The sequence below is a fragment of the Oncorhynchus mykiss genome, chromosome 20, assembly GCF_013265735.2.
Source record: "Oncorhynchus mykiss isolate Arlee chromosome 20, USDA_OmykA_1.1, whole genome shotgun sequence".
Classification (NCBI taxonomy): Eukaryota; Metazoa; Chordata; class Actinopteri; order Salmoniformes; family Salmonidae; genus Oncorhynchus; species Oncorhynchus mykiss.
The window spans coordinates 7,739,873-7,767,495 of NC_048584.1; the positions used below are offsets into that span (position 1 = coordinate 7,739,873).

The 27,623-nt window shown below is 41.6% G+C and overlaps 1 protein-coding gene across 4 annotated transcripts in view; it reads right to left on the bottom strand.

The window, feature by feature from the left end:
* Nucleotides 1-27,623, bottom strand: part of myocd (myocardin) — a 136,997-nt gene that overhangs the window by 40,588 nt on the left and 68,786 nt on the right. For all 4 annotated transcript variants that reach the window (XM_036955695.1, XM_036955694.1, XM_036955692.1 and 1 more), the window contains exon 4: nt 8,238-8,456. In XM_036955695.1, the coding sequence (XP_036811590.1) occupies nt 8,238-8,400 (163 nt within the window). In that variant the 5' untranslated portion in view covers nt 8,401-8,456. The remainder of the gene's footprint in view (nt 1-8,237; nt 8,457-27,623) is intronic.

The following is a 27,623-nucleotide window of genomic DNA, read 5'->3' on the forward strand; positions in this document are numbered from 1 at the left end:
GGCCTACCACCGTTGTGTCATCGGCAAATTTAAGGATGGTGTTGGAGTCATGCCTGGCCGTGCAGTCATGGGTGAACAGGGAGTACAGGAGGGAGCTGAGCATGCACCCCTGAGGGGCCCCTGTGTTGATGATCAGCGTGGTGGATGTGTTGTTACATACCCTTACCACCTGGGGGCGGGCTGTCATGAAGTCCAGGATCCAGTTGCAGAGTGAGGTGTTTAGTCCCAGGGAACTTAACTTATTGATGAGCTTTGAGGGCACAATGGTGTTTAACGCTGAGCTGTAGTCTGTGAATAGCATTCTCACATAGGTGTTCCTTTTGTCCAGGTGAGAAAGGGCAGTGTGGAGTGCAATAGAGACTGCATCATCTATGGATCTGTTAGGGCGGTATGCAAATTGGAGTGGGTCTAGGGTTTCTGGGATAATGGGATAATGAGCCGTGTAGCCGGCTACTAGGAGTGCCGCCTCTGGGTGAGCTTTTTCCTGCTTGCTTATGGCGGAATACACTCATTCAATGCTGTCTTAGTGCCAGCCTTTGACTGTGGTGGTATGTAAACAGCTACGAAAAATACAGATGAAACTCTCTAGGTAGATAGTGTTCTCTACAGCTTATCACGAGATAGTCTACCTTAGGCAAGCAATAGCTCGAGACTTCCTTAGATATCGTGCACTCCTTCCGTGGCCTCCAACTGCTCTTAAACACTAGTAAAACCAAATGCATGCTTTTCAACTGTTCGCTGCCCGCACACGCCCGCCCGACTAGCATTACCACCCTGGACGGTTCTGACCTAGAATATGTGGACTACTACAAATAACTAGGTGTCTGGCTAGACTGTAAACTCTCCTTCCAGACTCATATTAAACATCTCCAATCAAAAATCAAATCTAGAATCGGCTTTCTATTTCGCAAAAATAGAAATGCTGCCAAACTTATCCTCGTAAAACTGACTATCCTCGACTTCGGCGATGTGTCATCTACAAAATAGCTTCCAATACTCTTTCTCAGCAAACTGGATGCAGTCTATCACAGTGCCATCCGTATTGTCACCAAAGCCCCTTATACCACCAACCACTGCGACCTGTATGCTCTAGTCGGCTGGCCCTCGCTACATATTTGTCGCCAGACCCACTGGCTCCAGGTCATCTATAAGTCTATGCTAGGTAAAGCTCCGCCTTATCTCAGCTCACTGGTCACGATAACAACACCCACCCGTAGCACGCGCTCCAGCAGGTATATCTCACTGGTCATCCCCAAAGCCAACACCTACTTTGGCAGCCTTTCCTTCCAGTTCTCTGCTGCCAATGACTGGAACGAATTGCAAAAATCGCTGAATGTGGAGACTTATATTTGCCTCACTAACTTTAAACATCAGCTGTCTGAGCAGCTAACCAATCGCTGCAGCTGTACATAGTCCATCTGTAAACAGCCCACCCAATCTACATACCTCATCCCCATAATGTTTTTATTTACTTTTCAGCTCTTTTGCACACCAGTATCTCTACTTGCACATCATCATCTGCTCATTTGTCACTCCAGTGTTAATCTGCTAAATTGTAATTACTTCGCTACTATGGCCTATTTATTGCCTACCTCCTCAAGTCATTTTGCACACACTGTATATAGACTTTTCTATTGTGTTATTGACTGTACGCTTGCTTATTCCATGTGTAACTCTGTGTTGTTGTTTGTGTCGCACTGCTTTGCTTTATCTTGACCAGGTCGCAGTTGTAAATGAGAACTTGTTCTCAATTAGCTTACCTGGTTAAATAAAGGTGTTATTTATTTAACCAGCTGTTATTTACAAAAATAGATAGTCCGCCGCCCCTTGTCTTACCAGACGCCGCTGTTCTGTCCTGCCGGTGCAGTGTATAACCAGCCAGCTGTATGTTGACAGTGTCGTCGTTCAGCCACAACTCCGTGAAGCATAAGATATTACAGTTTTGAATGTCTCGTTGGTAGTTTAATCTTCCGCATAGGTTATCTATTTTATTGTCCAAAGATTGCACGTTTGCTAGCAGAATGGAAGGAAGTGTGGGTTTATTCGATCGCCTATGAATTCTCAGAAGGCAGCCTGCCCTCCGGCCCCTTTTTCTCTACCTCCTCTTCACGCAAATCACGGGTATCTGGGCCTGTTCCCGAGAAAGCAGTGTATCGTTCGCGTCAGGCTCGTCAGACTCGTTAAAGGAAAAAAACGATTCTGCCAGTCCATGGTGAGTAATCGCAGTCCTGACGTCCAGAAGTTATTTTCGGTCATAAGAGACGGTAGTGACAACATTATGTACAAAATAAGTTAAACAATAAGTTACAAACAAGGCAAATTTACAAACACAAAAACTATCGGTTGGGGGCACGTAAAACGTCTGCCTTCTTTAGATGCTATTTAGATGCTACTCTCAAATGCAATCCAGGCCACACTGCTTCTTCAGTCCACATCAAGCCAGAGAGACAATCATTAGTATAGACAATCATTGTGTTATCACACAATACTGCTAATTGTTTGTACTAGATTCATGACAGAAAATATGACAACTCAGATTGGTTTCAGTCCAGGCAAGAGACCATGTTTCAATAGTACTGTATGGTTGGCCCATCTCTTCAACGGATCCTGATACCATGGAATTGACTCCTTGAGAGGTATGAGTGGCAGAAGAGCAGCTGGTCCATCACAAGGACTCATGGTTAAGGATTCAATCTGTGACATCATCTCACGTCGTTAATTAACTGTTGGAGATAGACGGCAGACGCGCCACTCTACTAGTGCCACCTCATCCACTTAAAATACATTCAGAGTGAACCATAGTACATGTCCAAATGATGACGTGTCCTCAAGGTCAATTATGAGGGAATGAATGACGAAGAGTTAAATCTACTCCAGAGAGGGAATGAATGACGAAGAGTTAAATCTACTCCAGAGAGGGTCTGCTCTCTCTCTCTCTCTCTCTCTCTCTCTCTCTCTCTCTCTCTCTCTCTCTCTCTCTCTCTCTCTCTCTCTCTCTCTCTCTCTCTCTCTCTCTCTCTCTCTCTCTCTCTCTCTCTCTCTCTCTCTCTCTCTCTCTCTCTCTCTCTCTCTCTCTCTCTCTCTCTCTCTCTCTCTCTCTCTCTCTCTCTCTCTCTCTCTCTCTCTCTCTCTCTCTCTCTCTCTCTCTCTCTCTCTCTCTCTCTCTCTCTCTCTCTCTCTCTCTCTCTCTCTCTCTCTCTCTCTCTCTCTCTCTCTCTCTCTACTACAACTGCAGTCAGTGCCCCTTATTTATATTAGCTGCAAACCAACTTCAACTGTACATTCCAGCTAGGTGAGCATAGACTTGGCGAAGGGGGAGCCAAATATTTCAAAGCTTACAACAAAACGTCAACTATCGATGTCCAGTCAACATGCAGGCAGAACTCTTGGCATAATACAGAACATTTTTGCAACAAAGGTAACGATGCCGTATTTATATGGCTGAGCTCAGAGGTCCCTGCTAGTATACGTTTCAATAAGGTTTTACTGTAATACAAGCACAATGTGAAACCAATTACCAACCAGCCCAGGGTCAGTCGGCACTACAAATAGCGTCTCCTGGCCTCTCAGGTTTTATACCGTATGTCGCTCAGATACAATTATTTATTTTCTGTTCTCCCATTCAGGGTGATTTTCACCTCGCATTTAACAAATAACAAATGTGTTTACGACTGGTCTTGCGAACTGAGGTAATATTTGCCCTGAGAAATGCCCGATCCATCAACTAATCCTCCGTCGTCTTCGAGCCTTTCTCCGTTCGGAGCTGAGCAGCGGTCCGATGATGAATGAACATCTGAGTAATTTCACGGTTGAATTAAGAGCTTAAAACAACAGCAGAGGAAAGTACATCGACACACATTCCACCTGTTGCCTAATGAGACAACGCTGGGCCCTAGCTGTTATTGTGTTTTTATTTTCACATCTGAGATATAGCTTTTGGCAATTGTGTAGAAAGCTCTTTTTGTAAGATGCCAAGAAGTAAACAAATGCTTAGAACAGAACATTACCATATCCACTGAAGCATTACTGCTGTAACCCTGTCTTCAGATCTCTGGCGTGAACACTATCCTATACATTAGTTACAATTACAGTTTTTTCGACATACATTTGTTTGGCAACATAGCCAATCACCAGGTGGATGATATGAGGAGAGCATCAATGTACTCATGATGACATTTCATTAATCAGTCCTCTTATCATTAGTGTGAAAACAGTGTGTGGGTCCACTTAACTGACCCGACCCAGGATCCCAATTATCCCAGTGATCAAGTGATCATCTCCGCTCACTTCATAGGCCAATCTGTTCCAGATGGGTGTAATCCCCCATCCGTGGACCAATAATCCTCACCAAATCACCATGGAATCCACATGAAAGCAAGGCATGCAGGGAGAAGAAGGTGCGGCATGCCACGGAACCCAGATTGAAACAATATGGTTCTCCACTGCAGGTGTCGGAGAACCCAGACGTGCCAAACAACCTTTTTCCCTCAGACCTCTCCTCCTCCTCCTCCTCATCTCCTCCTCCATCGTTTCACCAAACGAAAATAGTATTTTTTTTCCAGATTTCTATCAGGTAAAGCTGTGGGTTTGTTTTCACATGAAAACCCTGTGAAGAATTACACTCGCATTGAACCACCTTACAAATCGGTAACCGGAACGCTACCCAATCAAGATCTTTGATGTGGGGCCAGTGAGATTTGATTGCAAGTTTATGAGGCTTGTACTCTGGAAATACCTATCCCATAAATAAAAGGATATCACTATTGGACTCTTCAATCTAAATTTCAGGAAGTCAGTTCTTGGTTGAAGTGTTTCAAGTCTCACGTGATGGGAGTAATCGATCATTTGAATCAACCTGCTCTTGAGAAGGTAATCTGACGTTTAAGGGGTTACATGAGAACATCTGACTTGGAGTGTGTACATCAATAGTGCAATTGTTGCTTCATTTCCTTCTTTCCTCTCCTTCACCTGCATGGATCTGGACGATATGGATCTGGATGCATTAGGAACTTGCTATCCAGCTTTTTTATGCCAGTGCAGGATAGAGGAAAGGAGACAAGGAGAGGAAACCACTTAAGACTATCAAGGGGCACCCATAAAGTCCTCTGACTGAGTCGCGTCTTCCATACTGAGTAGTGGAGGAGGAAGATTTCTGTGTTATTTCATTGCAGTGAAAGATGCCCTATGAGCTACAATGGGAGGGTATAGGCATCTGTTGCCAAACTTGTGTGAACGATGCCATCCTGTGGACTCTTTCAACACCTTAAAAGACTTGGTATGACTTGGCAAGAGATCTAGCCCTCTTTTCAACTCTAAATCACGATATAAACAAGATACAAGATACAACAAGTCAATTCAAAGTATTTTTTATGTTAAACCCGGCAGAGATACTTTGAAATTAATAATGCTGCATATTGACCTTTAAACAACATATTACAAGTCTACATTAAAGTTTCCCCCTTCACAATCATAACACTGATTAAATCACATTTTTGCAGGCTGTACTTTTCTACTTTAACCGACTAGGGTGGTCATATGTGATGCTGCGTTTAGGAGTTACAAGGTTATAACGACTGCCAGAATCACACGTGAGAAGCATTCATTCACCCCGAGAGAGAAGAGGAGAGTTCTCATGATTAGATGCCGACTAAGAACATGACCGTCTGGCTAGAGGCCAAGTTTGAGACACTGCTGGGTTTATGTTAACACACACACACAGATGGATGTGCACGCTCACACACACACACACACACACACACACACACACACACACACACACACACACACACACACACACACACACACACACACACAGACAGAGCGTGAGTGCTGTGCGTGTCCCAGTGGTGCTTGCTGAGGGAGGTGTGTATCGCGTGTTTCCGCGGCTTGCTGCTGTTAAAGAGGTGTGAGGGCGGCTGCGGACAGCAATAAAATCCTAGACGGTCACTGTAACCGTCTTCTTGTTGGGATCTAACTCCTGTAAAACTGGACTCACATTTAACTTCTTAACTGTATTTTCCCTGCAGACATTTACAAAGTGTTCATTTACAACGAGCCTTAGAAACCAGACATTTGGTTTATCGTATCACCATTACATAGTTGCGTAAATTAAAAAGGCGACTATGACCAAATCAGCCTTATCTTGACTTTATATTTGGACTCTGTCGTCAAGTCTTTGGCAAGAGCACTGGGAGACGTGGTCAAGATGCTGAGGCATTTTACTGTTGTTGTTTTTTTCTCCACTCTCTCGCCCTCTCTATCTGTCTCAGGACTGATTTGAAAGAAGAAGACGGGAGAGAGAGAGGAGAAAAAAAATGAATGGCTAAAAGTTGAGGAGATTCCAGTTTATGTTTGTCTGTCTCTTCCATTACTTTTAGCCGCACATGACATCATGGAAAAGAAGTGAGGAGAGGAGAGGAGAGGAGAGGGCTTGAGGAGGAGTGAAGTGGGAAGAGGCTGCATTTCTCTCAGCGTCGTTCCTTCGTTTCGCAGGGAGTCCAGGGGGATACATCATTCTAAAAATACACGTTTATATCACTGGATTCCTCAAATACTTTCATCTTCAGACCCTTGTGATGCCAGTGGCATTTAAGCCGGTTTGATTAGGGCTGTGAAGTTGAAAAGCAGAGCGTACAGATATTTCATCGCAGATGAATCATCAGGTGGCTTTAATAAAATGTTCAAACAATCTTGTTTTATCTGGCGCGGGAAGGAACTTGGCAGGGACTCACCATACATACTTATCTATTTATCTGGTATGTATGTTGGTAGAAAATATAAGTGATTTACTTTAAAAGAGGCCTGTATGTAACTTTAAGTTACAAAAGAAAATAACCACAATTATTTTTGGTCATAGATTTACGAAAATCTAGATATCATTTGTTATCTTGTGTGATTGATTCAGCCAATCCAATCAATCTGCTGATCACTATCGTTAGTATCATCGGGGGCGGCAGGTAGCCTAGTGGTTAGAGCGTTGGACTTCGATCGAATGCCCGAGCTTACAAGGTAAAAATCTGTCGTTCTGCCCCTGAGCAAGGCAGTTAACCCACGGTTCTTAGGCCGTCATTGAAAATAAGAATTTGTTCTTAACTGACTTGCCTAGTTAAATAAAGGTACAAAATATATCTATCTTTACATGATCTGTGTAGCAATATTATTCGTATCTCAGAGCCATTTGCATTGCTAGTTGTTGCTAGTAGCTAGCTAACATTGAACCTGGTTGGTTAGCTACTTGCAGATTCATGCAGGGTAGTTACGTTATGAGTTGGGAATATGGTTCATTGTTTAGCTAGCTAGCTAGCTACATGTCTAAAGAAAAGACTCCACTATGTCCATTTCAATAGAATGTTCATGATGTCACTGAGACAACTGTCGATAGACGTTGCTGGTAAATTTACTCTGGCTATCGACTCCGATTTCAGAGCACAGATTAAATTACGAATTTACGAACGCTCAACACCCGTTGAATATGGCCGGTGTCAGTAAACATTGTCAAAAAAACATAATTAAATAGTTGCCAGCAGCACAGTTGCAGTCACCAACGCTCTGGATAACATAAAAACAGCCTAACCAGCTCTGCTAGGGGGAGTAAAATGGTCAGAGTGAGGTGTTCTCTCATTTGTGTCAGGAAGTAGCTAGCAAGCTAGCCAATGTTAGCCAGCTAGCTTTGGTGCTTGACTGCTGTTGTTAGGTCAGAACGCTCGGATCAACCCTACTCCTCGGCCAGAGCATCCAGTGTGCGTTTACGAACTGACAATGTGATAACACTGTGTTTACAATCACCCAGAGCATGTTCTAGCACTCCAGATTAAATTTACGAACACAACCATAGTATAAACCAGCCTTTAGTCTTGACATCTTTGGTTGTTTAGTACATGGCCTCACATGTGAATCCTTAAGGAGATGGTTGGGGCTAAAGCATAAGAGTGTGTGAACAATGGGTGTAGAGAAAGAAGAGCTCTCCTGTAGGTGTGCCAAAGCATTCAAGGGCCATTTTCTCAAAAGCTGAGGTAACAAGTTTATTAACTTTCAAAGCAGAATTACTTTCCCATTGTTCCAAAACTTTAGTGTATGATATACAATTATCTAGCTGTGAGTCTCTACTTGTATGCAATGTAAAAAACAACATTTCAAATGTTGCTACATAAGAGCGAATCAAGTCGGTCGGTCACAAATGTTAGTCCTGTTTACATTTTCATTTAATTAGAATTACAACTAATATTATTGAAACTCACCATTCTTTCCCCCAATGGTTGAGGGATGCTTCCTGGTTGTGTGGTTACTGGGGTCCTTCCTGTCCCAGGGGTCCTCCTCGTCCTCTTTAGTCTTTAGGTGTCCAGGACTTTGCCTGTTCTCCTTACTGTGGACAGACAGCTCAGTAGTTTTCACTGCATTCATGTCGCACACTGCAACGCTGTGTTCCCCTCTGGATGACTCCTTTACTGGGGGTCCCCCTGTCAGAGAAAGAGAGGACACATCCTGTCACGACTCCATAGGTTGATGTCATGATAACACAGAGGTCACCGTGCTGGATATTGTTGCTGCCTCAGCGTCTGTCAACTCCTGGTTAAAAACAACAACTGGTCAATTCATATCCAACTGACGTTACAAGACGAGAAATATACGCCATAGATAAACGTCACACAACGAGAAATCCTCGCCTTCACATTTTGAATGACGCTGTAGTTCTAAACCCTGTGGTTCTAAACCATTATGTTAGTGTGTGCCTTTCCAACAGCCCTACAGCGTTTAGTATTGTCTTTGGTTTAGAAACCACCTGAGCCTGCTGAGACTGGAGTCGGCACAGCGACCAGCATGCTGCATGCGTCTGTTTGTTTACAGAGCTTAAGCCCACGGACACGTCCTGCTTCTCTCGCCATCCACCCTCCACCGCCACAGCAGCCAACTTCTTAATTTACAGAATTTACAAAGAGCAGACCTTCTTCCCCCTCTGTGCAAATATTAAACACACCACACTCTCCAGATTCAGGAGCTTTGAGAGCCCCCACAACGTGTCGAGGTGAAAAACGAGGCCCCTCACTCTCGTCCGTAGACTAGCCAAGTCTTCTGTGCTGTTCTGTCTGGGCCCCGTACATCATCATCCACTGAGAGGCCTCACAGGCCACCACAAACATACATCAGTGTTTTCTTTAATAAGCTCTGTTTGGAGAACCACTCTGATGCTTAGAGGACAATCATTCCCTCATATGTGATGCCTCATAAAAATAGCAGAGGTATCAAAAAGCTAGGCTACGTCGGCTGGTCTGCCGGGTTAGAGTGTTCAGTAAGTAAAGGCCAAGATTGGAGGGTGAAAACTATGAAAAATCTTTTGAATAATGAAATGATCCGTTCAAAAGAAAACAATAGTGTAAATGTATCATGAAAACATATTCGACAGGAATTAAACAAGTGTAATGCTTGGTTCTGCTTCTCTGCCAATAACACTTTACAAGTTCAACTAATGGTCCCAACTAAATCCTTTCCACACTTGTTAACAATACTGCACTATGATTTAAATAAACTTTTACGCCACAGGCATTCACCAAGACTTGACCAAACAGCCCTGTGAGGGAGAGGAGAGCCCATCGGAAACACACTTATCTGTGTGGTAGGACAGATACAGTATCTCGTCCCACAGATATGTGTAGCGTTCGTTGAGCAGACAAAAAAGGGGGCTTGTGTACGGTACATAAACACGAGCTAGGGGGAAACAATAACAAAGCCCAGCATTTACCTCAGAAATAAGACAACACTTACAGTAAATTATCCTCCCTGAAACAGCAGAACAGAGAAAAAATGCCTTTGTGCACTCCTTTAATGAGGTCTTAACTGATGGGCCGGAGGTTGAAAGCCCACCCATCGCCATTGACCGAGGAAGCCCACCCCTGGCCATTTTCTGTAACAGTGACAGCCTAATAAAGGCTGGGATGACTGGGACTGGTGTCCTGTATGGCTCAGCTATAGGATGAGAACTACACATTTCTTATGTAAAAAATGTATTCCCTCAGTCAATACGTTTTAGGTGGTAGGGGAGAGGGGTGGGTAAATTGAGCCATTTTTACATCCAGCATCACTCCATCAAGGGAAATATAGTATTCTTTTTAACAAAGATATCTACATATATTTCAGGATGTTGTGTATCCCTGGAAATAATCTGAATTAATGTAAACATGACAGTTTTGAAAACATAGCTTGTCCAAATAAAGTGGTCTCTTGGCTTCAGGACAGGGTAAATTAAGCCGCCTACAAATGCCTGTTCTGGATGAAATATTACCACTACCTTTTTAAAAACCATGTCTATCATTATTTTCCAAACACAATTCAACACAATCACCTTTTTGCCTTTTAACCCTTTACACTTTGGGAATTGGCCTTTATGGATAGGGCAAAAAAAAAATGAAAATGCGAAACCATGGTAGAAATGAGTGCTGAGCGATTAACTGACAGTTTGGTTAATCGCTCAGTCGGTTCAATTACTTGAATTCCATTGAGTTAGTTTTTGTTGTGAGCCCAACTCACCATTTCTCTAGAGAGAAATCAAATCATTCAAATCACGAGAGAAATCAACTCAAGAACTATGTGAGACGCTGGGCTGAAGGGAATTGTAGGTTTCACTAAGCAAATATTCAAACTAGTACAGCCCAGAACATGATAATTACCTACTGTGACAATAATCCATTGAGCCATTTTTTCCGGCTCAGGCAGAGACTTTTTACGCCTGCTATAATAGGTTAGATGGACACAGACTGCAAGAGAGAGGAATGTCCACAACGATGAGAGAAAGGGACAGAGACAGTTGGTGAAAGTATGCCTTATCTTCTTTGAAGAACTAATAAAATGATTTTGTCAGACAGCTCTGCCGCTAGCTTAGCTAAATAGATGACTAAAGACAGAACAGTATGGGGAGTACAGGGATAACGTTGTCTGGCTGTTTGGCTGCTACTGCCTGAGCAGAGATGAGATGATGACTTTAAGGAATGAAAAGTAATAAAGGCATCTAATTAAAACAAATAAATATTTAACTAAAATATTGTATTGTTTAATAGTAATTTCCTATTTTTCTATTAGTGTCTACCCAATATGGACCTGACAGAGAGAATAGAATATTTTCAATGTTGTGGCAATTCAATGTTCACTATTTTTGGCTTTGATATGTCATTATATCATAATGCATTTAATATATACAATTTTTTATCTACAAAGAAATCGAAAAAGAACATGATTATTGTTTATACAATCACACCGAAACCGAACAAGAAAAACACGAATCGCTCCGCACTGGTAGCAATTGAAAGGGAACAGTTAGGAGATAATGAGAAAATGATGAGACCAACGGTGGGTACACAACAGTTCACCTGACACAAGACTGAATCAGAAACATTACACTAACCATGTTTCCATCCACCATTTTCTTTATGATAGTAATGTCATACCGTATAAAACATTTTTTTTATGACAGCTGTGACGGAAACAGGAAGTTTCAGTGCAATTTTATAAATGCTGATAGATACAAATTAATTATGCGAGAAATGGCAGTGGAAATATTGATATAATAACCATCATATTGAAGTACACTTGGAGTCACACAATGACATGGTGTGTGGTCCTCCCACTATGACTCGGGAAATCATGCAGTTTATTAGGCTACAGATTAAATAAATGATGATGAACTTCACACCGTGGTGAAAAATCACTGTGATCTTGATGCTCCTTTCCAATAAATATCAAGGGTCTGATTCTGGTGACGTGATGATCGATGCTTGACTGCCATTTGACAAATTCAAATATTATCCTATCCATAATAATCTCATTATGTAGACTAGCCTACACGCACTGTATCTGCAAGCTGTTGGCTAGAGCCCACAGTGCCAACACCAGAGTAGGCACATTTACAATTGAACCTAACAATTTTTTGTTATATTGAATTTTATTCGGTACATGAAAACTTAAGCGAAAAAGTACATTTTGTGTGCATTACATCATCACTCACTGACTTTAATCTGTTTGGTGGAAACACCCCCCCCCTGGTGGGAAAATGATCATATTTTCTTTACGCAGATTTAGAATAATCGCATGAAAATCTGATGCCAATTGGATGGAAGCCAACTGCTGTTATTTTTTTTGTGCATTTTTCATTTACTGTACTTTTTTCTTGATACATTCAGTAACATGATAAAAAAAATATTCCTGGAAGATGTGGGGTAGGTGCAACATAAGACAAAAAAACGACAAGGGTTTGAGTGAGATAACTGACTGGTGTCTCCAAGTGGACACACACCTCTCCAAAGTGTGAACATTTCCTAAGTTGTTTTCCTAGCTGTGCCGTTTAGGAACTACACCAAGCACACTTGTAGTTGTTTCATTTGAAACACAACCCTGCAATCACACATTTACTGTTGTTGTTTACGCAGTCAACAAACGGTCCATTATAAATCGCAATCTGGAGGGCATGATTTGAAAGCTTGTTCTATTGCCAATATGACTAGCTAAACTACAGTATATAATACAATCTAACATTGTTAGGCTTTCACAAGGCAATTCAGAGAAACAGAGTTATGAGTACATTCAGGTGCGTGTGCGGCAAATTGTTCTTCACAATAAACAAATGTCGGCTCATTCTGTTCAGAACAACCCAGGGTATGACGCCATGTCATCTTGTACATCAAACATAATGATCATCAACATTGACACTGTATATAACATTCGTTTTTATGATTTGGAAATGTGAAGTACACATTGGTTTAGCTTGCTTGTACGACATCAAAGCGGTTTTTACTATAATCCTCAACGTCTCATCTTTCAAAATACATAGTCCTCTTAATTTACAGCAAAAATTGCCCAATTGCCAGGAGGGATGGGGGCAACTTCTTGTCACGTGTGGTTCTCAAGTTCAGAACGCCTGTCAGTCTAAACCCCTACGTCGCTGTGAAGCGCAGAGCCAGAGCTCTAACGTCATGTATAGCATGTTACTGTCCAGCCACTACGTTCCAATTTATTAGTGCCCAAATCTGCACTTTGTAACCTGTATACAGGTACAAGTGTAAAGGGTTAACACCTAACAAACTTTTAAAATACTTTTAACATAGGCCAGGCCCTGTTGTTACCTCATATCCCAGCGGTAATGCCCTGGAAAGAAAAACCTTCAATTTGATGAACTTGCAATTGGCTCAAACATTGGCTCAACTTACCTCATGGTCATTGGCTCAACTTACCACAAGATGAAACATTAGACTATATTAGCCCACACAGCTACAAGGATGCACTTTCATGCCCGGTTTAGGACCTCAAATTGAAGCTTATATATATATATATATATAACAATATTAAAATGATCTACCTTGGTTTAGATACAAGCATCATGAATCCTGGTAGAAATTTGTGATTTGTGATTTTTAATTTTTTTTACCTAACTTGCTTACCACTTTCTCCAAATTCTACATTTTGTGTTTGGTAACCTAGAAACAAGAGTGGCTCTGCCTACCCCACTCTCCTACAGTCAATGTGATGAAACATTGGAAAAGCTCCAAAGTAGTTCTAGAACTAGGATGAGTTCTAATTCTATGTTCTGAGCTCAACTCTAGATACGTGCCCAGGCAATAGGTCCAGGGTAAGGTGGGAGTGAAGTGCACGATGTGACTAAGTGGCTCAAGCCACCCAACTCTGACGCTGTAAAAAAAACGAGACCCCCTCATCAAAATACTTTTATTTTATTGTCTGATGTTATCTGGACGCTTAGAGTGACCGGAGACCTGAGTTACAGAACAATCAGAGGTAAGAAACAAGTCTGAAATGTGGACTTCCATCTAGGTGTAAAGAGGGCCTCCTATTTTCCCCCTTCAGTGCGGGGGACGACCTGTGTGTTATTTGGGGGTAGACCCCTGGATGTGTTATCTTCCACTCTCTCTAATGAAAAACAGATTGAAGAGTAATGCGAGTAAGTCTCCCGTCATTGGGTATCTGTGTCATCTGTGCCACGTTTCACGTTTCAGTGACTGTGATGGCTATTTCAGAAATATATTACGCCGTAAAGCATTAGTGACATTGTTTGTTTGTGCGGTCAAAGTAGATGTTATTGTCATTAGGTTAGGTTTCACTTTCCCATTCTCAGTGCCTGCAAATTTTTTTGAAAGGTCAGCTTTAATATTGCAGATAGATTGAGGCTTCCATCAATGTAATTGTCTGCATCATTTTCAATACATATATATAACAATAATAATAATATAATATATAATTTTTGGTAAATATACAGCTTTGGAAAAAATTGAGAGACCACTGCAAAATTATACATTTCTCTGGTTTAACTATTTATAGGTATGTGTTTAGGTAAAATTAACATTTTTGTTTTATTCTATAAACTACTGACAACATTTCTCCCAAATTCCCCCTAAAATATTGTCATTTAGAGCATTTATTTGCAGAAAATGACAACTGGTCAATATAACAAAAAATATGCAGTGTTGTCAGACCTGGAATAATGCAAAGAAAGGAGGAGATCAGAAATCAATATTTGGTCGAATAACCCTGATTTTCAATCACAGCTTTCTTGCGTCTTGGCGTGCTCTCCCCCAGTCTTTCATATTGATGTTAGGTGACTTTATGCTACTCCTGGTGCAAAAATTCAAGCAGCTCGGCTTTGTTTGATGGCTTGTGAACATCCATCTTCCTCCTGATCACATTCCAGAGGTTTTCAATGGGGTTCAGGTCTGGAGATCGGTGATGATCTTATTTTAGTCCCACCCTTCAGTGCCACTCAACCCCTCCCGTCTATCTATCTCTACCTGCACATGACCATCTGATCATTTATCACTCCAGTGTTAATCTGCTAAATTGTAATTATTCGCCTACCTCCCCATGCCTTTTGCACACAATGTATATAGACTATATTTTGTAAAAAAATAAAAAAATGTATACTGTGTTATTGACTTGTTTATTGTTTACTCCATGTGTAACTCTGTGTTGCTGTCTGTTCACACTGCTATGCTTTATCTTGGCCAGGTCGCAGTTGTAAATGAGAACTTGTTCTCACCTAGCCTACCTGGTTAAATAAAGGTGAAATTAAAAAATAAAAAATGAATATCTCTGAACACCATCCAGGTTTGTTTTCTCTTTTATATTTTTAAACTGTGCTGTGATGTTTTCACAAAAGTTTTGAACCTTTCTATTCCCATACTTTCTACAGATTGTAAATTATAGATTTGTTTCTTTTTGTTGCTCAGAGTATTATTATATTATTGATCGATTGACTATGATTTTTTTTTAATCACCCAACAGTGCTATTTGCAGAGTTACCTTCAGCTAAATGTTGCAATTTATCAGCCATTCCTGAACCTGTGACGAAAATCAAGCTACATATGGACAGTACCTAAACAAATGATCTAATTATTCTGCCTCTTCACAGCTAAATTGTTGTATCCTCCATATTCAGTACATTCAGAGTAGTAGTAGTATTCAAGTATTCAGATCCTGTCAGTCGGTGAGTGTAGCTGGTGCATGAAGTCAGGCGCAGGAGAGCAAAATGAGTGAGCAAAGTAATTTATTCAAAAATAAAGGCACATGGTAACAAACACAAACGGTAAATATTACGCACGGGTGAAAACAGCACCCGTCAAAAAACCAGCCATCATGAACCGACATGAACATAGAAACAGTCACGCACAAAAACATGGGGGAAACAGAGGGTTAAATACACGAACATGTAATTGGGGAATGAAAACCAGGTGTGTAGAAAACAAAGACAAAACTAATGGAAAATGAAAAGTGGATCACCGATGGCTAAAAGAACAGTGACGTCGACCGCCGAACGCCGCCCGAACAAGGAGAGGGACCGACTTCGGCGGAAGTCGTGACACATCCCTTAACTGTTTCCACATTTGTTGTGTTACAGCCTAATTCTAAAATGGATTCAATTACATTTTTTCATCATTAATCTACACAAAATATCCCAAAATGACGAAGCGAAAACAGGTTATCAGATATTTTTGCAAATGTATTAAAAATCAAAAACAGAAATACGTTATTTACATAAGTAGTCAGACCCCTTGCCATGACACTCAGGTGCACTGAGCTCAGGTGCATCCTGTTTCCATTGATCACCCTTGAGATGTTTCTACAACTTGATTGGAGTCCACTTCTGGTAAATTCAATTGATTGGACATGATTTGGAAAGGCACACACCTGTCTATATAAGGTCCCACAGTTGACAGTGCATGTCAGAGCAAAAACCAAGCCATGAGGTTGAAGGAAAGATCTGGGGAAGGGTAGCAAAAACTGTCTGCAGCATTGAAGATCCCCAAGAACATAGTGGCCTCAATCATTCTTAAATCAAAGAAGTTTGGAACCACTGGACAGACCTAGAAATAGCTGTGCAGCAACTCTCCCCATCCATTCTGACAGAGCTAGAGATGACCTCTAGAGAAGAATGGGAGAAACTCCCCAAATACAGGTGTGCAAAGCTTGTAGCGTCATACCCAAGAAAACTGTGCTGTAATCGCTGCCAAAGGTCCTTCAACAAAGTACTGAGTAAACGGTCTGAATACTTACAGTTGAAGTCAGAAGATTACATACCCCTTAAGCCAAATACATTTAACTCAGTTTTTCACATTTCCTGACATTTAATCCTAGTAAACATTCCCTGTCTTAGGTCAGTTAGGATCACTACTTTATTTTAAGAATGTTAAATGTCAGAATAATAGTAGAGAATTATTTATTTCAGCTTTTATTTCTTTCATCACATTCCCTGTGGGTCAGTTTACATACACTCAATTAGTATTTGGTAGCATTTCCTTTAAATGATTTAACTTGGGTCAAATGTTTTGGGTTGCCGTCCACAAGCTTCCCACAATAAGTTGGGTACATTTTGGCTCATTACTCCTGACAGCTGGTGTAACTGAGTCAGGTTTGTAGGCATCCTTGCTCGCACACGCTTTTTCAGTTCTGCCCACACATTTTCGATAGGATTGAGGTCAGGGCTTTGTGATGGCCACTCTAATACCTTGACTTTGTTGTTCTTAAGCCATTTTGCCACAACTTTGGAAGTATGCTTGGGGTCATTGTCCATTTGGAAGACCCATTTGCGACCAAGCTTTAACTTCCTGACTGATGTCTTGAGATGTTGCTTCAAAATATCCACATCATTTCCTCCCTCATGATGCCATCTATTTTGTGAAGTGCACCAGTGCCTCCTGCAGCAAAGCATCCCCACAACATGATGCTGCCACCCCCGTGCTTCACGTTTGGCGTGGTGTTCTTCGGCTTGCAAGCCTCCCCCTTTTTCCTCCAAACATAACGATGGTCAATATGGCCTATTTTTGTTTCATCAGACCAGAGGACATTTCTCCAAAAAGTACGGTCTTTGCCCCATGTGCAGTTGCAAACTGTAGTCTGGCTTTATTATGGCGGTTTTGGAGCAGTGGCTTCTTCCTTGTTGAGTGCCCTTTCAGGTTATGTCGATATAGGACTCGTTTTACTGTGGATATAGATGCTTTAGTACCTGTTTCCTCCAGCATCGTCACAAGGTCCTTTGCTGTTGTTCTTGATTTGCACTTTTCACACCAAGGTAAGTTCATCTCTAGGAGACAGAACGCATCTCCTCCTGAGCAGTATGATGGCTGTGTGGTTCCAAATAAATTCATTAAAAATCATACAATGTGATTTTCTGGATTTTTTTTCTCATTTTGTCTGTCATAGTTGAAGTGTACCTATGATGAAAATTACAGGCATCTTTCATCTTTTTAAGTGGGAGAACTTGCACAATTGGTGGCTGACTAAATAATTTTTTGCTCCACTGTATGTGCTAATATGCATCTGTAGGTACAGTGTAACAATATTTGAATGCAGCAACCGTTTCTTTCTCAAAACCATTACAGACTGTAAATACACAATCTGGAGTGAATCTGACATATGGTTCATGAGGAGAAGATTATTCATGAGGAGAAGATTATTCATGAGGAGAAGATTATTCATGAGGAGAAGATTATTCATGAGGAGAAGATTATTGCAGATTATTTTGAGGATTAGCATTACATACGCAAATGATGAGTTGTTAATATTTCCTTGTTTTTTGAGATGTCAATACCAAATTCAGTGTGGTTCATGTTGGGGACGTGCATGACAGCACTGACAAGTTTCAAGTTGATAGGCCACTGTGGTTTAAATGGACACATCTCCTTTTTGATTTGTCATCTTTTGACCATCCCTTAGCTTTTCTCAAGACAGGTCTTGAACTAAGAACAGACATAACCCTTTGTTCACTCCAGACTTGACTGCCCTTGACCAGCACAAAAACATCCTGTGGCGCACTGCACTAGCTTCGAATAGTCCCCGCGATATGCAACTTTTCAGGGAAGTCAGGAACCAATATACACATTCAGTTAGTAAAGCAAAGGATCCTCTCAGCTTCCCGCTGCACTGAGGCTAGGAAACACTGTCACCACCAATAAATCCACTTCTCTACGGCTGGCCACGCTTTCCACCTGGCTACCCCAACCCCAGCCAACAGCTCAGCACCCCCTGCAGCAACTGGCCCAAGCCCCATAACCCCTCCCCCCGCTTCCCCTTCACCCAAATCCAGACAGCTGATGTCCTTAAAGAGCTGCAGAATCTGGATCCCTACAAATCAGCTGGGCTAGACAATCTGGACCCTCTCTTCCTAAAATTATCCGCCACCATTGTCGCAACCCCTATGACTAGTCTGCCAACCTCTCTTTCGTATCGTCTGAGATTCCTAAAGATTGGAAAGCGGCTGCGGTCATACCCCTCTTCAAAGAGAGAGACACTCTAGACCCAAACTGTTACAGACCTATATCCATCATGCCCTGTCTTTCGAAAGTCTTCGAAAGCCAAGTGAACAAACAAATCACCGACCATCTCGAATCGCACCTTACCTTCTCCGCTATACAACCCGGTTTCCAAGCTGGTCACGGGTGCACCTCAGCCACGCTCAAGGTTCTCAACGATATCATAACCACCATCAATAAAAAAAACAGTACTGTGCAGCCGTCTTCATTAACCTGGCCAAGGCTTACGACTCTGTCAATCACCTAATTCTTATCGGCAGACTCAACAGCCTTGGTTTCTCTAATGACTGCCTCGCCTGGTTCACCAACTACTTCTCAGACAGAGTTCAGTGTGTCAAATTGGAAAACCTGTTGTCCGGACCTCTGGCAGTCTCTATGAAGGTGCCACAAGGTTCAATTCTCGGGCAGACTATTTTCTCTGTATATATCAATGATGTCGCTCTTGCTGCGGGTGATTCTTTGATCCACCTCTACGCAGATGACACCATTCTGGATACATCTGGCCCTTCTTTGGACACCGTTAAGAAACCTCCAAAGGAGCTTCAATGCCCTACAACACTCCTTCCGTGGCCTCTAACTGCTCTTAAACACTAGTAAAACTAAATGCATGCTCTTCAACCGATCGCTGCCCACACCTGCCCGCCCGCCTTGCATCACTACTCTGGAGGGAACTGACTTAGAATATGTGGACAACTATAAATACCTAGGTGTCTGGTTAGACTGTAAACTCTAATTCCAGACTCATTAAGCATCTCCGATCCAAAATTACATCTAGAATCTGCTTCCTATTTCGCAACAAAGCCACCTACACACATGCTGCCAAACATACCCTCGTAAAACTGACTATCCTGCCGATCCTTGACTTCAGCGATGTCATTTACAACATAGCCTCCAACACTCTACTCAGCAAATTGGATGCAGTCTATCACAGTGCCATTCATTTTGTCACCAAAGCCCCATATACTACTCACCACTGCGACCTGTATGCTCTCGTTGGCTGGTCCTCGCTACATATCCGTCGCCAAACCCACTGGCTCCAGGTCATCTATAAGTCTTTGCCAGGTAAAGCTCAGCCTTATCTCAGCTCACTGCTCACCATAGCAACACCCACCCGTAGAACGCGCTCCAGCAGGTATATTTCACTGGTCATCCCCAAAGCCAACAACTCGTTTGGCTGCCTTTCCTTACAGTTCTCTGCTGCCAATGACTGGAACGCATTGCAAAAATCACTGAAGTTGGAGACTTATATCTCCCTCACTAACTTCAAGCATCGGCTGTCAGAGCAGCTCACCGATCGCTACAGCTGTACACAGCCCATCTGTAAATAGCGCATCCAACCAACTACCTACTTCATCCCCATATATATATATATATATTTTTTATTTCTGATCTTTTGCACATCAGGATTTCTACTTGCACATCCTCATCTGCACATCTATCACTCCAGTCTTAATTGCTAAATTGTAATTACTTCGCCACTATGGCCTATTTATTGCCTTACCTCCTTACTTCATATGCACACGCTGTATAAAGATGTTCTATTGTGTTATTGACTGAACATTTGTTTATCCTATATGTAACTCTGTGTTGTTTTTGTCGCACTGCTTTGCTTTGTCTTGGCCAGGTCGCAGTTGTAATTGAGAACTTGTTTTCAACTGACCTACCTGGTTAAATAAAGTTGAAAGAAATATATATTTAAATAAATAAATGTAGCATGGGCCTTCATTCCACATTTGGTGTGATTTGGTACTGTGGCTCATGAGAAGACGATTTCGAAAGGATTTTTTGCATATTTTAGCTTATGTGCTAATGTGCCTCTACCGTGTGGCCATCTTTGAATGCATCAACACTATTTCCTCAAACTATTTAGAGACTATTGTGATAAGTCAAAAGAGAGAAGTCCATGACATTTTTTTTGGGGGATTATTTTAAGCATTAGCGTAAAGGCCCCACAAAGGCCCTGAGTTGAACGTAGTTTCCAATGTCATCTTACAGAAAGCGCTTCACACATCTAAGATGTCCTCCAAATCCTCTCTATCAGTTTCCGGGTCCTCTCACTGACAAATTATTAATTTGAGTAGTTTCTCCAGGAATGTTTTCTTTCCTTTTGTATCTTTCCTGATTCTCTCACACTCTCTCTTTTCTTATTTCTGTTCTTCCCCCTGTTGGACCACCAGCTGGGCTGAGGGCTGACTGGCTGGCTGGCTACATTTATTTATGTTGGGGTTAAGCCAGGACTTCCTGATTGGGAATTTACTGAGGAATTAATAGAGGGATTCTCTGTTGAAGCTAATAAGCATATCTTTGTTGCTTATCATATTCTATTATGGTACTATGATAGTTGCTGGCAAACAAACTGTGATGCTTGAGGTATGTGCTCATATTTTTTAACTGTGTTATTTGGATGCACCTATTGTACGCTGCTGTTGATACTATTATCTGCTAAATGATTGTAAATGTAGCAGTTGTATGGCATCTTATCCTGAGCTAATTCTACATTTAACTGCTTCAGACTTTTCTCTACCGTGACTTCTTTACTTCGAACACTTAACGGAGTCTGAAAGAAATACATTACTCTGGTCCACGTTTGTGGTTTTCCCCCAAATATAAAACAGGCCCCAGTGGAGCTTGAGAGTAAGTATCAGTAAGTAGCATATTGTCCTCTCCTAATAAAATGAGGTGTATTCTCAGTGTTTCCCTGTGGTCTTACAATGTCTAACGTGACCTAATGCTTCCTGCTGGACAATCCATAGAGCTAATGAAGAAGGAGAGGATGAAGGAGCTCGAATCCAGCAGCATGATGGGTAACATGAGGATGACATGTGAGCGTGTATCAATGAGTGGTGACATACACTGTTTCAAACATAGACATACAGTGCCTTGCGAAAGTATTCGGCCCCCTTGAACTTTGCGACCTTTTGCCACATTTCAGGCTTCAAACATAAATATATAAAACTGTATTTTTTTGTGAAGAATCAACAACAAGTGGGACACAATCATGAAGTGGAACGACATTTATTGGATATTTCAAACTTTTTTAACAAATCAAAAACTGAAAAATTGGGCGTGCAAAATTATTCAGCCCCTTTAAGTTAATACTTTATAGCGCCACCTTTTGCTGCGATTACAGCTGTAAGTCGCTTGTGGTATGTCTCTATCAGTTTTGCACATCGAGAGACTGACATTTTTTCCCATTCCTCCTTGCAAAACAGCTCGAGCTCAGTGAGGTTGGATGGAGAGCATTTGTGAACAGCAGTTTTCAGTTCTTTCCACAGATTCTCGATTGGATTCAGGTCTGGACTTTGACTTGGCCATTCTAACACCTGGATATGTTTATTTTTGAACCATTCCATTGTAGATTTTGCTTTATGTTTTGGATCATTGTCTTGTTGGAAGACAAATCTCCGTCCCAGTCTCAGGTCTTTTGCAGACTCCATCAGGTTTTCTTCCAGAATGGTCCTGTATTTGGCTCCATCCATCTTCCCATCAATTTTAACCATCTTCCCTGTCCCTGCTGAAGAAAAGCAGGCCCAAACCATGATGCTGCCACCACCATGTTTGACAGTGGGGATGGTGTGTTCAGCTGTGTTGCTTTTACGCCAAACATAACGTTTTGCATTGTTGCCAAAAAGTTCCATTTTGGTTTCATCTGACCAGAGCACCTTCTTCAACATGTTTGGTGTGTCTCCCAGGTGGCTTGTGGCAAACTTTAAACGACACTTTTTATGGATATCTTTAAGAAATGGCTTTCTTCTTGCCACTCTTCCATAAAGGCCAGATTTGTGCAATATACGACTGATTGTTGTCCTATGGACAGAGTCTCCCACCTCAGCTGTAGATCTCTGCAGTTCATCCAGAGTGATCATGGGCCTCTTGGCTGCATCTCTGATCAGTATTCTCCTTGTATGAGCTGAAAGTTTAGAGGGACGGCCAGGTCTTGGTAGATTTGCAGTGGTCTGATACTCCTTCCATTTCAATATTATCGCTTGCACAGTGCTCCTTGGGATGTTTAAAGCTTGGGAAATCTTTTTGTATCCAAATCCGGCTTTAAACTTCTTCACAACAGTATCTCGGACCTGCCTGGTGTGTTCCTTGTTCTTCATGATGCTCTCTGCGCTTTTAACGGACCTCTGAGACTATCACAGTGCAGGTGCATTTATACGGAGACTTGATTACACACAGGTGGATTGTATTTATCATCATTAGTCATTTAGGTCAACATTGGATCATTCAGAGATCCTCACTGAACTTCTGGAGAGAGTTTGCTGCACTTGAAATTAAAGGGGCTGAATAATTTTGCACGCCCAATTTTTCAGTTTTTGATTTGTTAAAAACGTTTGAAATATCCAATAAATGTTGTTCCACTTCATGATTGTGTCCCACTTGTTGTTGATTCTTCTCAAAAAAATACAGTTTTATATCTTTATGTTTGAAGCCTGAAATGTGGCAAAAGGTCGCAAAGTTCAAGGGGGCCGAATACTTTCGCAAGGCACTGTAGAATGCATTCACATTGGAGTTCACCTTCTCATTCTATGTTATGAATTATGTCATTCTTTGGCTTTAACTCGATACAGTGCCCCCTGGCAAGGCGCAGGCATGTTTTTATCCCAAACTGTGGTCTCAAACTGTAGAATCCAATGTTAGCAGCCAACATTGTCATAGTCTGTGATTTGTGTAATAGACGACTACAACCGGAGCCCTTCCACGTGCTCGAGAGAGAAAGAATGTTAAAAAAAGATGGTGTTTCAGGATTTGTTTGAAAGTAAATAGACTTTGGACTAATGAAAAGGTACTGGTTCTATGTACGCCTCGCTTTGCAGCTCCGACAAGTTGTTATTAAATGATTTTTTAACAGAGGATTTGGCAAGATTTAGAACTTTTGCCATTCTATAATAAACAATGGCATGGACCATATTGAAAATATTTACTTAATTTTCCAAAGTGACTTATGGCAACACTGGCCACTAAACAGAGTGTCGTGAGTGTTATGGCGTCAGGTGCCACGGACTGTATAAATACCGCCTGTACACTTGTTTATAGGAAAAGCCCATCTGGCTTTGGCTAACACAGGCAGCCCGCTCTGGTGACCCCTCGGCTTGTTCGAATGGAAAATATAACAGGAGTATTGCTAAGCGGGGATTGCAGTTACAGCAGTCAATTGTCAAGTGACGGACAAGATAATGTTGTAAAAGACTGCAGACTCCAGATCTGAAAACCAAGCCCTTCTCCCGAAGAGTAAACACACCGACAGGAGGCTTCTGAAGAACTATCCAGGGGTAAAACACACGGTCTCTCTTTTTCTTTCCTCCCATTTTGGGGGGTTTATAAAAGGTTACAGCGTTATAGAAGCTTAGCAAAATGAAAAAGTTCAAGTAGGTGATGACTGGACGTGTGAACCAAAGATGTATTTCCTGCTTGTTTCATTGATATCTAGCTATGCGGGGAGAGAGTAGGCTGATTTTAGGATGTTGCGAGAAAATAAATGCCTTCACTTTACTGCAAGTCTCCATTGTAGGTACAATACCGGTCAAACTTTTTCTTCATTATTTACACTATTTTCTAAATTGTAGAATAACAGTGAAGACATCAACACTATGAAATAACACATATGGAATCATGTAGTAACCAAAAAAGTGTCAAACAAATCAAAATATATTTTATATTTGAGATTATTCAATTAGCCACCCTTTGCCTTGATGACAGCTTTGCACACTCTTGGCATTCTCTCAACCAGCTTCACCTGGAATGCTTCTCCAACAGTCTTGAAGGAGTTCCCACATTGGCTGCTTTTCCTTCACTCTGTGGTCCAACTCATCTCAAACCATCTCAATTGGGTTGAGGTCGGGGGATTGTGGCGACCAGGTCATCTAATGCAGCACTCCATCACTCGCCACTCTTGGTAAAATATCCATTACACAGCCTGGAGGTGTGTTGGGTCATTATCCTGTTGAAAACCAAATGATACTCCCATTAAGCGCAAACCAGATGGGATGGTGTATCGCTGTAGAATGCTGTGGCAGCCATGCTTTTTAAGTGTGCCTTGAATTCTAAATAAATCACAGATAGTGCCACCAGCAAAGCACCCCCACCCCATAAAACCTCCTCCTCCATGCTTTACGGTGAAAATCCACATATGGAGATTATCCGTTCACCCACACGGCATCTCACAAAGACACCCGAGATGGAACCAAAAATCTCCAATTTGGACTCCAAACCAAAGGACACATTTCCACCGTTATAATGTCCATTGCTCATGTTTCTTGGCCCAAGCAAGTCTCTTCTTCTTATTGGTGTCCTTTAGTAGTGGTTTCTTTGCAGAAATTCGACCATGAAGGTCTGATTCACTGAACAGTTGATGTTGAGATGTGTCTGTTACTTGAACTCTGTGAAGAATTTATTTGGGCTGCAATTTCTGAGGCTGGTAACTGAAATTATCCTCTGCAGCAAAGGTAACTCTGGGTCTTCCATTTCTGTGGCGGTCCTCATGAGAGCCAGTTTCATCACAGCGCTTGATGGTTTTTGCGACTGCACTTGAAGAAACTTTCAAAGGCCTTGACATTTTCCAGATTGACTGACCTTCATGTCTTAAAGTAATGATGGACTGTCGTTTCTCTTTGCTTATTTGAGCTGTCATAATATGGACTTGGTATTTTCCCAAATAGGGCTATCTTCTGTAGACCCCCCTACCTTCTTACAACACAGCTGATTGGCTCAAACGCATTAAGAAGGAAAGAAATTACACAATTTAACTTTTAAGAAGGCACACCTGTTAATTTAAATGCATTCCATGTGACTAGCTCCTGCAGCTGGTTGAGAGAATGCCAAGAGTGTGCAAAGCAAAGTCTTTAAGGAAAAGGGTGGCTATTTGAAGAATCCAATCAAAGCTATTTTTATTTGTTTTTTGGAGACATGATTCCATATGTGTTATTTCATAGTTTTGATGTCTATACAATGTAGAATATAGTAAAAAGAAAAAAAAACCCTTGAATGAGTAGGTGTTCTAAAACTTTTGACCGGGAGTGTATTACCCAGCAACAACATTGGAAAGGCAGCAATGATTATTGCTTAACGGTAAATCAAAGACAATATTTTCTTAAATATATGTGGGTTTTTCTGTCAAAGAAAATTTGATTCAGCTCAGGATTCAGATCTTCACATGGTGACAGAAACAAACTGAAACTGTCTCCATTCTCTAAATCAGTTCTCAGTGATGTGCTGTACGCAAATAAACAACTCTAGAAACAATCTCTGCATTCAATCCACAACCGCGCCAACCTACCATCTCCCCTCATTCTCCTAAATCTCAGACTTATTCGAGGTCATTCAACAAAGGATTACGTAGCTTATTCATTTGGAAAGATATTACACAAACCAAGCATTTTTGTTAACTTTTACCTTTTTTATGACCACTGGTGGTTTAGTCTAGTGGGCTCCTAAAAGGCAGTGTGTCTGACAGCTGATACATACACACCCCTTCGGTAACTTACGGCAGATTACAAATGTAAACTGCTGGGGAGAGTTCACAGGTCAGATGTTTTAAATAAACAGGCACAGGGTGGAAAAAATAACTGTTTGGGTGTATATCAGTAGAGAGGATGTCTTTGTCACTACCTGCACTAACTTAAAAACAGTGTGTAAGTGAGGCTATGTTATGATGCGGGGGGGAAAATAGAGACGGAGAGCGTGGAACATGCTCTGGAAGATATGACAATAAAATCAAAGGCTTTTTTTCTCATCATAGTGTGTACACCATTTCAGAACCCGAAAGAAAATACAAATAAAACAATCAATTGTCGAACTGATTTCCTCACCTGTTTGTAAAGTGGTTGAGTGATGGACATGACATGAGGCAGCAACACAGAAGCTACTATGTCTGTGATCTATCTAACAATGCAGCTGCAGCTTCTAGTATTCCCCTCCTTCAACACTGTTTAGCTCTATGGGCTTCATAGGCATCAATCACCGGAGGAATTGGGCCGGGGTGTTTCATCAACACTCTACACAGCAAAACAGTGAAGGATGTCCCAGGCCAGGACCACTTATGCGTAAATTCAACAGAAAATAACTAGAATACCCAGCGCTAAGAGCTTGCGTATGTCTGGCCACAAACGCCAAGAAAGATTAAGATATCTGAGAAAAGAGGATTCTCTAATACTTTACAGTTCACCAGATGTAGCTCGCGTGTTATGACAAATATACTAACCATGAATCCATCAACTCCTCCCTTCCAATACGTACTGAATACATCAAAGACTTTAGACACGTGATATGGGGCAAACTACTAAAAACTCATACACCTCAACATTCCGAATTCTACTTCTAAGAATTCAGAATCCTACTTCTATGGATTCTATAGTGTAGATGTGTTGTTCTATTTACTCTAACTCTATGGATTAGGCCAATACACTGAGTATATAAAACATTGAGAACACCTGCTCTTTTCTTGACATAGACTGACCAGGTAAATCAGGTGAAAGCTATGATCCCTTATTGATGTAACTTGGTAAATTCACTTCAATCAATGAAGGGGAGGAGACAGGTTAAAGAAGGGTTCTTAAGCCTTGAGACATGGATTGGGTATGTGTGCCATTCGGAGAGTGAATGGGCAAGACAAAATATTTAAGTGCCTTTGAACAGGGTATGGTAGTAGGTGCCAGGCATACCGGTTTGGGTCAACTGCAACACTGTTGGGTTTTCACGCTCAACAGTTTCCTATGTGTATCAAGAATGGTCCACCACCCAAAGGACATCCAGCCAACTGGACACAGCTGTGGGAAGCTTTGGAGTCAACATGGGCCAGCATCCCTGTGGAATGCTTTCGACACC